We start from the raw sequence: 15,930 nt of genomic DNA, 5'->3' as shown, positions 1-15,930 counted from the left end.
ATATACAACTATGTACTGGAGGGCTTTGGGGAGAAGAATAAACAAACAAACAAACAAACAAAAATCCATGTTCTCTGACCACCATAAAATTAAATTAGAACACAGTAACAAAGAGATAACAAAAAGGTCCCACAATTTGGAAACATAAAACAACTTTCTATATAAATCATGTGTTAAACAAGAAATCATAATGGAAATTAGAATATATTTAGGACTGAATGAAAGAGAAAACATTATATATTAAAATTTATGGGATGTAGTCAAAGCAATATGTAGAGGGAAATTTATAGCCTTAAGTGCTTATATCAGAAAAGAACAAATATTAAGAAAAATAAACTAGTTGTCTAACCCCAGAAGTTAGAAAAACAAAGAAGAAAAAAACACAAAGAAAGTAGAAGAAACAAGACGACATCTGAAATTAATGAAACAGAAATGTAGAAAATACTAAAAAAGATTAAGGAAATCAAAAGCTATTTCTTTTATAAGACCAATAAATTATAAACCTCTACGACTAATCAATAATAAAAGAAAGCTTAAATGAGCACTACAACTAATAAGAAAAGAACATAATTATAGATATAGTAGAAATTTTTTAAACTATAATGAAATCTGTTAACAACCTTATGCCAATAAATTTGAATTCTTAGTTTTTTATGAAAATCAAATAATACAACTAGCTGAAGAAAAAATGAAAAACCTGAAAAGACCAATAAATCAATAAAAATTAGTAATAAAAATTACCCACAGACAAAGGAAAATAAAAATCCTAGCCCAGATGATTTTATAGGGGAATTCATCCAAGGCTTCAATAAATCAATATCCCACGCCTAATCTTCTGCAAAATGTAACAAAGAATAGAAAAGAAGGGAGAATCTCCAACTTATTTAATGAGGTTAGTATAACTTTGAGAGCAAAATCAGTCAAACGATTTCAAAGAAAGAAAAAGGTTAAGTCAATCTCACTTAACAATATAAATGAAAAATTCTATTTAATATATTAAAACTAATCCATCAATTTGTAAAATATATAAATCTTGAGCAAGTTGGACTAACAATGGTTTAAGATTAGAAGATCTATTAGAAAATTCACCACACACACAAAAAAATTAAAAGAGAAAAATACATGCAAATTTGCAAATTATATTAAGGGAGAATCAATGACAATTGCAGAAAAGCATTTGATAAAACTCAACACTTATTCATCATAAAAGTGTTAGAAAATTAGGAATAGAAGGAAATCTTTTTAATCAGATGAGAAATGCTTACCAAACAGCTACAGCAAATACACTTATTTACTTAGAGTTAAACATTTTCAAACATTTCCTTTAAGTTAAAAACAACGCAAGGAAACCTGCTCTCATCACCTTATTGCACATCATACTGAAGGATTTTCCAGTGCAATAAGACAAGAAAAGGAGAAAACAGGTTGTAAGGATTGGAGAAGAAGAGCTATAAATCAATATTCAAGAGAGCTCGTTCATTCATAAATACGTACTAAGCACCTTAATGTGTCAGACCTTCTTCTAGGCTCTGACTATACAGTGGTAGACAAGAGAGACAAAAATTTTGTCATTCTAGAGGACAGAATGGTTGCTAGATAAGATATTACACAAAAATTAATAGAGTTCACTTATACCAGCAAACAAAAATTTAGAAACGTAACTTAGTCAACATTCATTCAACAAATATTTGACTCTACCATATTACCAGACATTGTCACAGGGGTTAGGGATAGGACAATGAAGAAAATAGACAACGTTTCTCCCTATGGGGAGATGATATTCTAGAAGGAGAGATAGATAATAAACAAATTACTAGATATATAGCGAGGCAGGAATAAGCTCTAGGAGGAAGAAATAAAATAATTAAGAGGTGATTATTTTAGGTAAGGTGAACAGGTTACATCTGTAATTTTTAAGTGGATGCCATATTCAATAGCCACAAAAAATAAGGTGTGTGAGAATAAATATAACAAAATATCTATAAGACTAGTATGGAAAAAATATGAAATTTTAATGAAGGACTTAAAAGAAGACTAAAATCGATGGAGAGATACTCCAAGTTCAAGAATATGAAGAGTCAATAAATATTCTCCCAAAATTAATTATAAATTCAATGTAATTCCAGTAAAATCAATAAGTATGGTTCCATTTATGTCAAATGTAAAACAGAAAGCAACACTATGTAGTGTGTATGGAGATATAATATATATATATATATACACACACACATTATACATGTACATGTATGTATATATTTTTATGTATGTATAATATACATATATGTACGTATATACAGTCAAGTGTCACTTAATGTCACTTAATTAAATGACATCACAATGATGAGGATAAGTTCTGAGAAATGCTTCATTAGGCAATTTCATCGTGTGAACATCAAGAGTACACTTACACGAGCCTAGATGGTGTAGGCTACTACACACCTAGGCTCTATGGTACTAATCTTATGGGACCACCGTCATATATGTGGTCTGATGTTGACCGAAATGTCATTATATGGTGCATGACTGTATTTTACTAGTAAAAGTAAAAAAACATGCACGCAGGTGAAACACAAAAAATCCAAAATATGAGCTACCTCTGACGAGAAGGTAAAGGCAGGTGGATGGGGGACTTTTGCTGTCTTGTGACATTTTATTTATTTAAAATTAATTTTTAAAGAAAAAAGTAATTCAATGGTTAAAAAAAGTAAAGGAGGTGAGTGCAAACTATCATTTTTTTCAGAACTAATTGGAGGAAGTTTTTGCTGAGAAGAGGAAGAACAAGACAAAGAGAAGAAGAAAGAACAACCTAGTAAGACTATAGAAAAGAAACTGTTGGAAAGGAAAAAAAATGTCTTGAGAATAGAAAATGTACTTCTCTATTGTGTGTATCTTTCAGTCAATGCTCAACATTATGTGTTGCAAGATTTCACGTGATGGTAAGAACAGTGCTCACCTGTGGCTCTATCTCAGCTAACGGATTAGGATGCTTAAGGTAGAGACAACCAGTCCTGAGACCCTGGCCACCTGAAGCCCCACTATGTGATCTGCGTATCAAGTGCACCTCTGAGCATTCACTGCTGACCAGGTCAGTCAAGCTCTACCACTAGCTTCTCAAGCCAGATACTAGCACTGGTAGGTCTCTAGCAAGACGAACAGTCAGTCTGTGGCTCTCACAACCCCATCAAGGCAGGCTACTACAGTATAGATCATCAGGATCTATATTCTAGACACCGTTTTAGCATCAAGCTGTGACTGATAACTGAGCAGCAGAAGAAATCAGGAAATAGCCACATCAGGCTAAACAAACTACACATTTGTCTTTCCCTCCCTTGTCTTCCTTGACAATTTGATTCTTTATAATGCAAATTTATATCTACAATCATTTTTGGCAAGGAATTGTTCTGAATCCATTTTAAGATGGCTGATAAATTTGGTGCTTAAATTCACCCTCAGTTTTATTACCCATGATATTATTACCGATGCAAAATATGCTGAAGTTGTTTTCTTCTGCTTCTCAGAAAGCAGGAAGGGAAGGAAGGGAGATAATTTTATTCACCAGGCAATTTACATAAAATCGCCCCTAAAATCTTTCCATTCAAAGTGCAGCGCACGCTCCAGCAGCATCAATATCACCCAATAGCTGGTTTGAAAGGAAGAATCCAGCCCCGCCAACCTACTGAATGAGAATGTGTATTTTAGCAAGATCCCAAGTGATCAATATGTACGTTAAAGTCTGATCCATTGGTCCAGAAGATTACTAAGTGCAGTTCTCTTCTGTTTTAGTATCAGACTGCTATAATCCAATGTGAAATGGTAGAAAAGACAATTCATTAGAAATGATGGTAAGACGATACCTATAAGAATGTAATTAAACCTGTTAAAAAGCTTTATTGTTCTTGGAAGTCTGTTATAGGCCAGTACATTTTATAAGCAAATCTATGCTCTTTCCAAACACTTTGGCTAAGATTGGTTAGTAAAAATATGATGTGGAACAAAAATAATGCAATCTCTGTTTCTCATTATCTCACTTTGATTTTTGAAACAAGATCAATCATTTTCTAAAAGCGCTCTGTAAGCATAAAATATACTTTCTGTTAATGCCTTTAAAATACTTTCTGTTAATGCCTTTAAATAGCTGTTTGACAAAAATCTCCTTTTTAGGTTTTATTTCTACCCCCCTCCTTTTTGTTGCAGATTCAAACGTAATTTCTGCAGTTTTTCTCCCTACTCAATTTCACTGCAATGTCCACAATCCAAACCCCACATTTTAGAACTTGATGTATTCCATATGCTTCTCATACGCTTCTCACAAACGCCAGGGGAATGTTTCCAAGCACCCATCTGGACATAGTTTAGACCAGAGCAGAAATAACCCACAGGCCTTGCCAGAACGCCCTTCTCATTTTCATCTACATAAAGAGGAACATCTTGCATTCTACAAAATTTATTTTAAAAATAAACCTCAAGCAAGTAACTCAAGATAATTAAAATTAACTTCTTATGGATGAGAAAGGAAAAAGCTGAGTCATCAAGATTTGTCTATACAGTAACCAGGCTTTAGTGTCTGTTAAACAGTAAAATGGATGAAACTTGCTTTTTGTGTTTATCTCCCATCTTCTAGAAGGAGAACCTAGTGTTGTCCATTTGGATTTAACTCTGAACTGCCACACCAGATACTTTAGAAATGGCAGAGTGAGAGAGTTTAACATTGGTTGAAATCTGGCATACATCAGCCTTGCGTTATACATTCCAAATTTGACATCTTTCACCCCATCAGTGGCCCTACGTGTATATTATTATCCCCTATAAATGAAGTGAATCTCTTTAGGTTTTAAATCACTAGCTTCTTGACATTAATTGATGAGACTGCCCCGTTCCTGGCAACCACTGAGCATCAGATTGGCAAAATGTGAATGTGGTGGAGACCAAGAGGAAAAAGAGCAAAAAGAAGCCCTATTATTTGGCAATTACGAGGCCTAGTAAGCCATGTGAAGGACTTTGGACTTTCTTATAAGGACAGGATCATGTTTCATTCATCATTATGTATAAAGTATCTAGCATGGGAGTAACATGTGCTGACTATGAGCCAGCGCATAGAGGGGCTCCATAAATATTTGCTCAGTAAAGGAATGCCTATATATCAGGTAAATATTATAGGTAGATAGATTTCTTCCCATACAGAACGTTGAGCTTTTAGTAGAGACAAACGCAAACAAAACCTCTTTTCCCTGTGGCAGCTTAAACTCTGCACTGCCCTTCAGCAGGCAGAGGTGTCTTTGTTTTAATACAATGCGCCTAGTCCCCTGAAGAGGCCCCCTCTGACTGATGGACTGAAAGAAAGCACCTTGAGATGTTGGAACGTGGTCCACAAATAGGACTGTTTTCTCATTTTTTTTAATGCATTCTTGATGTAAAAAATGCCATGTCTAGGAGGAAAAGCAAGACTTTTTTGAATAAACAGGCCAGTATCCTCAAAACAATCTTCTCTCAACTGTAAGTTACTTATTGTATTCTCTTCAAAAACAGAATTGGAAATCCCAACCATAGCCCAATAATATGTAATATAGTATAATAAATAACTTTTCATTTAAAATGGCAATCTAAGGGGGCCAGCCTGGTGGTGTAGTGGTTAAGTTTCCACGCTCCACTTTGGTGGCCTGGGGTTCACAGGTTCAGATCCCAGGTGTGGACATACACATTGGTCATCAAGCAAGGCTGTGGTGGCATCCTACATACAAAAAATAGAGGAAGATTGGCACAGATGTTAGCTCAGGGCCAATCTTTCTCACCAAAAAAAAAAAAAAGCAATTTAAATACCAAAGTTTTATCACTCATAGTTGGTTAAGCATCTATTACCAGTGTGGCAGGTCACAGGGACCTCTCTAAAGATTGATTAAAAAGTCTCATTTTACTTACCATGTGCTTTTCACTATCTACTTCTAGAAAATACATTATTGTTGTTGAATTTAATCTAAGACCACTGAGAATGTGGAGGGATCCTACTGTTATTTCCATATCCATAGTCCCTCTTCAAAAAGTCTTACAGTTCAGGGTGGGCCAGTGGTGCAGTGGTTAAGTTTGCACATTCCTCTTCTGCGGCCCAGGGTTCGCCAGTTCAGATCCCGGGTGCAGACCTACTCATCGCTTATCAAGCCATGCTGTGACAGGTGTCCCACATATAAAGTAGAGGAAGATGGGCACGGATGTTAGCTCAGGGCCAGTCTTCCTCAGTGAAAAAGAGGAGCACTGGTGGCAGATGTTAGCTCAGGGCTAATCTTCCTCAAAAAATAAGCCTTACAGTTCAATGAGGAACATGAGAGTGATTTTACAAATCAATTGCTAAGTTCCAAAAAACTTCCAAAATCCTTCTTCTGATAAGAATAGAAGGAAAGGTGGATTGGAGTGGGGAAAAACTATATGGGTAAAGAAGACTTTATTGAGATGGAGATTTCTGCTGGAAGAAAGAATGTTAGTGACTCTGGAAGAATCTAAATGGTCCTAATTCAAAAAACGATAAAATTACTATTCTCTGCAAATGAACATTAGACAAATTAAGGCACCAAGAGCTCAGGCATGTACTTCTGGTGATGTTAGGCTGGACTTGAGAACCATTCTTGGGAGAATTTTCATGCTATTTATAACCCAAACTATGACTAAAACAGAGGAAATTTGGGAACACACGTCCTAAAGTTCCCACCATATTTTCTAATGGTTGCTTGGACACATGTGCTGTTCACTGTCCATCCTATTAGTAACAGAGCTTCCTTCCTGCCGATTCATTCGCACTGAAACAATACACCATAAAAAAAGATTTACATAAAAGACAGCTGGAGCCGGTTGCCAGGGGAACTAACAATGTTCCAGACACATTCCACATTAGAGGGATAAACTTCCGGGTAGCCAGGGCTGTTGACCGTGCCTTCAGCCATGTGGAAGTTTCCACCACAAGCTGGAAGAAAAGAGAAACAAAATGAGTGCCAGAGAGAAATCAAATACAAGACACCATAAGATAAAGGAGAAAGAACACGAGAGGAACTCTTAGCAGAATCAAAGGAGAGCCTATTTCCATTTCACATTAAAAAAAAAAAAATCCCTGTCCTCTTTAAAAAAAGAAAAGATTCTGAAAACAGAAAACTGAAAGCCACAGGGTATGATGGATCAAAAAGAAATCTCTGTAGTTTCTTTTCTAAAAGCCTTTTCTCCCTTAACTATAACTTTATGTAATAAAAGACTTAGGGTTTTTTTGGTGAGGAGATTGGCCCTGAGCTAACATGTGTTGCCAATCTTCCTCTTTTTTTTCCGTCCCCAAAGCCCCAGTACATAGTTGTATATCTGGGTCGTAGGTCATTCTAGCTCCTCTATGTGGATGCCACCAGAGCATGTGGTGCTTGATCAGCGGTGCTAGGTCCGCGCCCAGGATCCAACCTGGTGAACCCCGGGCTACTGCCACCTAAACAGAGTGTGTGAACCCAACCACTATGCCACTGGGCCAGCCCCAAAAGACTTGTTTTAATGCTATGAGCACTCTGTATTTCTTACCAGGATGATGTTTTTAACCCTGGCCTAGGATGGAAGGCGGTATTCCAGCTCTTCTCTCTCAGGAGAACACTGAGAGACACACACAAATCTTGGTGTCCTACGGCTTTTAACTGCTAATAACCAGGAAGCCAGCCGCTGACAAACAGCACCTTCCTGGCTGAGACCCAGTACTGGGTGGCTCCTTTTCCCCTCCTTCCGATGTGCCACCATACATCCTGCATCAGTGACAACACCCATACCCTGCCTGAGCCAAACTGAGAGGCCAGGGAGAGTGTCTGTCCATAAGAGATGCCATCAGACACTGTCACTCAGGGGCTGCCTTAACAAACATGTCACAAGGGAGAAACAAGATGCTGATAAGCAAGTCATCTAAGATCATTCCAACCAATTCTCTCCACTTCCAGAGTCCACTATTAGCAGCATTAGTCACAAGAGCCAAGACATGGAAACAACCTAAGTGTACGTTGATGGATGAATGGATAAAGACAATGTGGGACAAAGTTCACTACTGTTAGAACTTACAAGAATGTTAACCTACTTTGGAAGAAGGTGAGGTTAGTCACAGAGGTGATGTCAGGAAACTAGTTCCCAAATTTGTAGGTAAAAGAGTTGCAAATAACAAACCGAGGATTTCCACCACATTTCCGTTAACCTAGTAGCACCAATTGCTAACGTTTCTTACCCGATGATGATGCGGCGTATGTAGCATGGAAACCATCAAAATTCATTCTAGAATCAGAGATGAACCTCAGTGTGAGGGCGTTGCTGAAGGAAGTGATGGGATGGGGCATGGAGGTGCCACAATAGCGGCCTAAATAATGAACATAACAGCAAGGAGAATGAACGATGACATGGCATAAATGTGTCTTTACTAGAATCACAAGAGACCAAAGCAAACAGAAGAAATCACTATTAGGAGAACCATTTAAATCAGGATCCGTGTTTGAGACAATACCTGAGAATTAAAAATAAACTATAAATACGGGCTTAGGAGAGATGATGATTTATAAATACAACAAAGAACATTAGGGGGCGATAACAAAAAAGCAGATGATCTAGCTCCAAACGTCTCGAATGCTAAAATCTCCAGCACAGTAGGGACCTGCACAGACAAATGCACCAACACTAAAAGCAACATATTATAGCAGAGAAAAGTGTGGCTGTTGGAATCAGAATACCAGGATTCAACTCCCAGCTCTGCCATTTATTAGTCACGTGACCTGAGTCAAGTTACTTAAGTTCTCTGTGCCTCAGTTTCTCCACTTGAGAAAAGGGAATACTGATAATCATGAAACCTATATCATAAGGGTCTGAGGATTAACTGAGTTACTATTTTTAAAGTTCTTAGAATAGTACTCAGCACAAGGTAAGTGCTACATTTGTTGGTTAAATAATGTAACCTCATCCTCAGTCAAATTCTTATAGACAAAGTCACAAGCAACACGATCAGAAGTGTGCATGGAGTGGGCATTTTCATCGATGGCTCGCTATTGTCTCAGGCCCTGTTCTGGGCACTGGGAATAAAGCAATGAGCAAAATGAAGTCCCTTCCCTGATGGAGCTTCTCTTCTGGGCAGGATGAGCTTGTAGGACAAAGCTCACACCGGAGTAAACTCATGGGGAAAGTTTAAATAACCTGCGACGATTTTGCTTGAGGCCATTTGAGAAGCTAGACAGCAGGACCCTCTCATTTTACTGGGATGTCTTACAAACAGAACTGCAGATTACTTATTCACTTATTAATATTTTTTTGCTTCCACTGAGGACAAAACCAGAAGAGACACGCTCAATTTGAATATAAGAACTGTGGTCGGACACGAGGAAGAAATTTCTCACAGAATGCTATCTAATGCTGGAATGGACGACATTTCACTGCTGTCTAAAGCAGTTGCAACTTTTAAATATTTTTTAAAAAAAATACATAAACTCTTTGTATCCTTGAATATGAACAAGCCGAGTTTCTTGAACCCCACATTCAGTCCTGCTTTCTTACCCTCTAATTATCTTTACCTGGCTTATGCTGTTCTTCATATTTATCAATAGTATTCTAACCTCGAATGGCAGCATAGACATACATAAGTACGTAAATAAAACACAGCCAAGGCCACAGATGTAAACAAGTGAGCGCCACAGTACCTCGGAGGGGCGCGTCATCGTAACTGCCATCCAAAATTTCTAAAAAATCCTTTGTACATGGTGTGCTGCTTTCAAGTCCAAAGTGTCTGAAGGAGAGAGTAATATGATTGACTGAAAAAAAAAAAAGAGAGAGAAGGCAATTTAATAAAGTACTTGCAAATAAAACTAATACCGGGAGGGAAATTTCACCTCTGATAATGTCACATGCGGGGTCTCCGGGGGAAGCAAGGAATCTGGAAGATTTGTACAGGGGCTGAGTGACTATAGAGGGAAAGTACCGATGGCTCTGCTAAAAGGTTTCCTTTGAAGAGCAACAGAATGGATGTTTTTGAAAGTGCCTGTAGAACCTGCAAGTCTGGTCGTGGTAAATCAGAGGCCCCTTGGGCAGGTGCATTCCATGGACTATGGGGAATGTCTTGCTGGAATATATCGTCTTTACATGGTTTTATATCAGCCGTTGCTGCATTCCTCTCTGAAGCATTTTTCTCAATAGAACTGGTTCCCTAAACTCTGATTCTTTACCTGTACTTGTAAATCAGACTCTCCTCTCCCTGGCACACATATCGTAGCAATCTGAGTTTTACTTTAAGACCAGAGCCAGGGCCCTGGAGCTTCAGAGTCATTTATAGGAAAAGCTTTGAATTACTTGCAGATCCACAAGTGCCTGGGTACGTTTTCCTTTTGTTCTTCTGCCAGTGTCCCTAATCTTCAGCATGGGATCTTTTCCTCCGGCTGTCCTTGGACCAGTGAGATCTTTCATCTCAGTACTTTACAAATCATTAGAAATTATCTGTAGGTGCAACCCTGCTGGGCTCAAGGCAGGGGGCTTCTTTATCCAAGGCTCAGTTTCTGGCTGGCTGACAACTTTCTTTGAATAAGGATTACATCACCAGGCCCCAAATCATATGCATGTCAACAAAGATATCTTTTCGTTAACTCTTAACATCCCTAGGGAAAGTGTTAGAGAAGATTTAAGCCAAACTCTTCATTTTTTAGATTAGCTAATGGGGCCTCATTAGTTTAAGTGACTTGCCTATTGTTACACAAGTCATTAATTATAGAGTGGAGTTGAGAACCTAATGCCTTTCCCACATTATGTCTGAAATCATAAATTTTTCCTGAAAACCTCAAGGAAGGGCAGGGCTCATCTGACATAGGATTCATAAGGGCCCCAGGACCATCCTCTTTGTCATCATTTTGCTTGAGTCCTGAGGGGTCTCCTCATTTTCTCTATCTGTAAAATGTGGGCAGTAATCCTTACCACTAGATTGCTACTCAGAAAACAAGATTCTAGGATTCCACAAAAGAAATAAGGTAAACACTTATTAAGTGTTTATTCCAGGCCTATGCTCGGATTTTTTAAATACATGCATTGTAAGAAAGATCAGTTTTATAATTAGCTTCCACTTTGACTGAAGATCAATACCCTCATGGCATTGCATTCCCAAACTGTGAATTATTAATTTTCCAATCTATAGTTCTTATTATTCATTTATTCAGTTAGTAACAGTCTTGAGCATCTATGACACTCAAGGCACACTTGTCAAAAACTATTTATTTATCAATTATTTTTGCTTACTCCTTATCTCATACGCCTGTCCATACAGCAAGGTCATAGGTTTTTTTTCCTTTGCTAGGCCTTGAAACTCAAAAAGAATTTTAAATTAAGAATAAACAGTAAAAATTGCTTCCTATCAGATTAGGAAACGCCTGTTCTCGTGCACATCAGGCATTAGGACTTCCAAAAAAAGAAGAGGAAGGCCATCAATTGTTTCCACCAAGAAGATAAGAACATTAGTCATAGAAGGACTTTCCCACAGACAGCATCCATCCTGGATTCCTTCTCTTTTCTGTTTTTGTTACTTACATGGAGGCTGAGCTTGAATTATCCAGCTGCAGTTCTGATTGTTTGGATACTTGGCAGGGAACAATGGAGAGGATATAGTATCAAATGAGTCGGTGAGGATGTGGCCTCCACAGGCTGAGGAACACACAAACACATACGGATGTCATACACTTTTGATTTCTACTGACTGTATGCAACAATTATTTGATGAATGAAAACATAACTGCTTTTCCTTATTTCTTTGTTTTTTGAGAAAGATTAGCTCTGAGTTAACATCTGCCACCTATCCTCCTCTTTTTGCCGGGGAAGATTGGCCCTGAGCTAACATCCATGCCCATCTCTCTCTATTCTGTATGTGGGACGCCTGCCACAGCATGGCTTGATGAGTGGTGTATAGGTCTGCACCCAGGATCTGATCTGGTGAACCCCAGGCAGCCAAATTGGAGCACGCAAACTTAACTACTATGCGACGGGGCTGGCCCCACCTTATTTCTGAAATGCATGCCAAGGAAGTTCTCTGCCAAGGAAGCTGTGTGTAAACCTTCAAAAAGTGGAACACACTGTATGTTTATAACAATATTCTTCAATCACGGGAAGTGAGGAGTGGCATAGAACAGCAGATTAAATGGCTGTGAATTGCCTGAAACATTCAAACACAAATCTGGCATTGATTCACTTATACTGCCCACTCATGAATTATAGATATAGGGATAATCTCTTTATGGATGACTTCTTTTTTTAGGTAAATAAATACTCAGTTGAACAAGACTTCACAAAGATGGCTGTGTATTATCAGAGAAGTGAAAAGCTCTACGGGAACCCCGAAGAAGGACAGTCTGCTGCCAGTTGGAGTATAAGAGGCTTCTCAGGAAGGGGACAGTGGCTGAAGGAGGAACTAGGGGTGAGGAAGAGGAGTCCAGGGAGAGGGCAGCCTGAGCAAGGACACAGAGGGGTAAGGGCTGCATATACACAGATGCGGCTGAAGCATGGGGCGCTTGAGGGGTGTCAGAAGTGATGCTGGAAAGAGATCAGGCAGGTACTGGGCCCTTGGGTAACATCTAGAGGAGCTCAGACTCCATTCCCTAAGCAGTGTGGAGCCAGGACAGACATTGGAGCGCTCGAGGGCATGATCAGAGCGGGCTTCCGTGAGTTGACTTTGGAGGAAGATAGGGAAAGGTGGGAGAGATTGAGGAGGCTATTAACAACAGTCCAGATAAGACCTACTGGGGACTTTTTATTAGCATGAAGCAAAATATAAGTGAATAATTAAGTGAAAAAAATACATTAAGAAACTTTTCTTTCTTTGAAAGCATGGAGAGGGATTGATTTCTGCAGACTGTCTCACTCCAAAGCCTACAGTGCATCTTTGGGAGACCCAGATCCAGAAACCATCCCTAGCCAAGGCTCCTCACTAGAATACAAGTAAATCCCCAAAACAGACTGACTGACTAAACAGACTAAAGTGATGTGGAAGGACGAGGATCATCTGAATAAACATCAGAGGCATATTGAAGCCAACCAACAACCCCTCCAGCTCTGAGTTTCATCTCTAACAGTGGGAGGAAGGGTTAATCCTAAGAGTCCCGGATGAAAGGCACTGGGTGGAAGGTCTGGGAGGAAGAACTGAGATGTGATGATTTCAGAACAGAAACAATGGAAAACGGCACTGATTCTTCAGGCGGACAATGGCAGGATTCAGAAGTGAGAAACCACTACCTCGAGGGTTAGAATCTGACTCCGCATTACAAGCAAGTCTTGTAATTGATAGCTGGATATCTCCTTCTAGTGTAAAACCTTGGATAAATGCTAGATAATTCACCTATGAATGAATAGGAGATGGGTAAAGTAGAACGAATGAATTCAGATAAACACTTCCATAGTGTCTCTAATAGCAAAGATACTTTTAAGTCTTATTCTGAAAACTTGTTTGAGAGATGCATAGATCCAAAGGAAGTTAGCATCATCTAACAGTTAGACAGTAGTAAATTTAAAGGATCAACAGCTGGAATAGTTGAAGATCATAGTTCCTTTGTTCTATTCAAGTTGTTGCATGTTAAGCAGAACGCCGGGACCAATTTCTGAGGGCTGGTCTCATTTTATTGTAGTACCAAGAGGGGCACTTAAGATCAGGTGGCCTGTGCCTTGGGGAGACCCACAGGTACTTGCTTTGCCTGAAGCGAGCTCGGAAGCCTTTGCTCTGTCTGGAAGGGCCAGACCGAAACCGCACAAACAGGCTGTTTCCTGAAGAGGTGATGGGGTTAGTGAGCTGCTGTCTTCCACACACACTGGCAAGGCGGGTAGTCGTGTGGGTTACATCATCATACACCTATAAAGAAAGACGACAGGGAGAATAGTGGCTCGGAACTTGTGATTTACATCTAAAAGGCCCATGTTCCGTGAACTATCTGCACATTGGTGAGCTGGTGGAAGACAACACGTTTGCTGGACCTAGTGCTTTATTTCATGTTCCATGGGAGTGTCTGAGTCTTTGGTCATTTCTAGGGAACTTACATGGATTTCAGTAGGAGTTTCTCTGGATATTTTTGTCAAGGCCATCATTTTCAAAGCCTTCTTTCCTCCCCTGACCCCAGAGCAGTCACATCATGGGCCATATCCACAACATGTGCTGAAATGTTTGATGCAACAATGAATATAGGAGCAAATGGACGAGAAATAATTATGAGCAACCATTCATTTTCAGAAACCCAACATTTGCTGGAGCTTTTTTGCTCTTCATAGGGTCATGATCAATAAAAAAGAGAAAGAGAAGAATTCTTTCAAATGATAGAGTGATATGAGCCTAATTTAGAAAATTATCTTATTAATTTAAAAAAATACATTGGGCAATGGGTCTGCCCTGTGCTATGCTGGGATTCAGCTGACCCTCCGTTAGTGCCAAGGAAATAGAGGTTCTGTTACACGCACCCCAAATCACTGTATTGGTTTGTGAAATTGAACCTTGCTCATTTTCTTGGAATTCAGTGTGTCGGGTGTGAATTTTTTAATGTTCTTATGTATAAACTGGGAAGAAATGAATTCCTTCTCTTGGATGATAATAACAGCAACCATTCATTAAGTGCTTGCTATATGCCAGGAAACGGATTCAACTCTTCACATATGCCAATCCCATTTTCTCCTCCTGAAATTCCTTCCATTTTTAAGAAAAGGACAACTGCTACACAGAGAGCCTAGGTTATGTGGCCAAGTCACACAATTTCTAAGAGAGACCAGGTCATTTTGAACCCAGACAGCTAGATTCTAGAGTCTAGAATTGAAACTCTCATTGTGTCTAATGCAAGATATCAATCAAGCAGGATAGATGCATCAACCGCCAACCACCAGAGTGGGATTAAAATGTGAAGTTAAAATATGGCTGTTTCATTCAAAATAAATGGTCACGTATTTCATAAGAAAGTCTTGGGGAAAATAGAAAGTTCAGAGATTTAATACAAAGGAGATACACACAAATGACTTTAAATATCTAGTGATGATTATAATCAGTGTTCTTTTTAGCACATAAGTATGATTGGGAGGGTATTCTCAGTTTAGTTTATGCAAGCACACAAATCAAAGGTCAATAGGATTTTTAACTCTCCAAGTGGGGGCTACAGCTTTTACAATAATGAATTTTAAATAAATGTGGTTCTTGAGCATCACTTCTTTTCTTTTTCTTTGTTTCATTTAATGTTCAAATTTTAAACCAACATATCTAGTAAATAAAACTTTAAAACTGATTTTTATCCAACATTTAAAGACTGATTAAAGACGAAGTTACATTTTCTTAACCAATTCAAAACGTAGTTTCCAATCTAGTATGGCTGCTTCCTTTGAACACTTTGAACACCTTAAACAGTAGTAGCCAAAATAACATACAAACCATCATCATAAAACTTCTTACCATGTTTACACTTCAACCTGCTCTCAAATATGACCATCAGTGGTTTAATCCAAGCCTTCATTATTTCTATACTTGATTTTATACTTTCCTAAGGTCATAGCTATAATATCCTAAGATTTCAGTAATGTTATATTAACACTGTCTTGCTTTAAAGAATACCTTCTAGAATGTCTGGGATTACAGGCTCTGGGAAATATACCAACTGACTCTTGGTCATGACTACTTGCTTCTCTCAAGGTGATCTGTTTGTTTGTTTACAGCACTATTTCCTAAACTGTAGTGGAACACTGGGGTTCGATGAAGTTTATAGACTCCTCCACCAAAAAAGCAACACCAACACACACACATTTTTGCAAGACCGTGAGTTGGCAAAGGTAAGACTCTTCTAGTTTCTTTTACTTCTCCCCAAATTCAGAGGTCTAGTGACTAAGTAGATATAGTTCCTTCCCTTTCTAAGTTGTTTGCTTTTCTCTGAATGGTTGCAATCCTCTTAAGGCAAAATAAGTAGTGGA

The 15,930-nt window shown here is 38.6% G+C and overlaps 1 protein-coding gene across 2 annotated transcripts in view; it reads right to left on the bottom strand.

Moving 5' to 3' along the window:
• The window catches only part of CUBN (cubilin), a 256,261-nt gene that overhangs the window by 104,868 nt on the left and 135,463 nt on the right, over positions 1-15,930 (bottom strand). For both annotated transcript variants that reach the window (XM_070254934.1, XM_023632206.2), the window contains 5 exons: positions 13,687-13,846; positions 11,542-11,655; positions 9,675-9,785; positions 8,222-8,350; positions 6,817-6,949 (listed from right to left, as the gene is read on the bottom strand). In XM_070254934.1, coding sequence (XP_070111035.1) covers positions 6,817-6,949; positions 8,222-8,350; positions 9,675-9,785; positions 11,542-11,655; positions 13,687-13,846 — 647 coding nt within the window. The remainder of the gene's footprint in view (positions 1-6,816; positions 6,950-8,221; positions 8,351-9,674; positions 9,786-11,541; positions 11,656-13,686; positions 13,847-15,930) is intronic.

This window comes from Equus caballus, chromosome 29 (assembly GCF_041296265.1).
Source record: "Equus caballus isolate H_3958 breed thoroughbred chromosome 29, TB-T2T, whole genome shotgun sequence".
Lineage (NCBI taxonomy): Eukaryota > Metazoa > Chordata > Mammalia > Perissodactyla > Equidae > Equus > Equus caballus.
The sequence above is the reverse complement of the archived record's forward strand: the minus strand, read 5'-3'. Positions and strand labels throughout refer to the sequence as shown.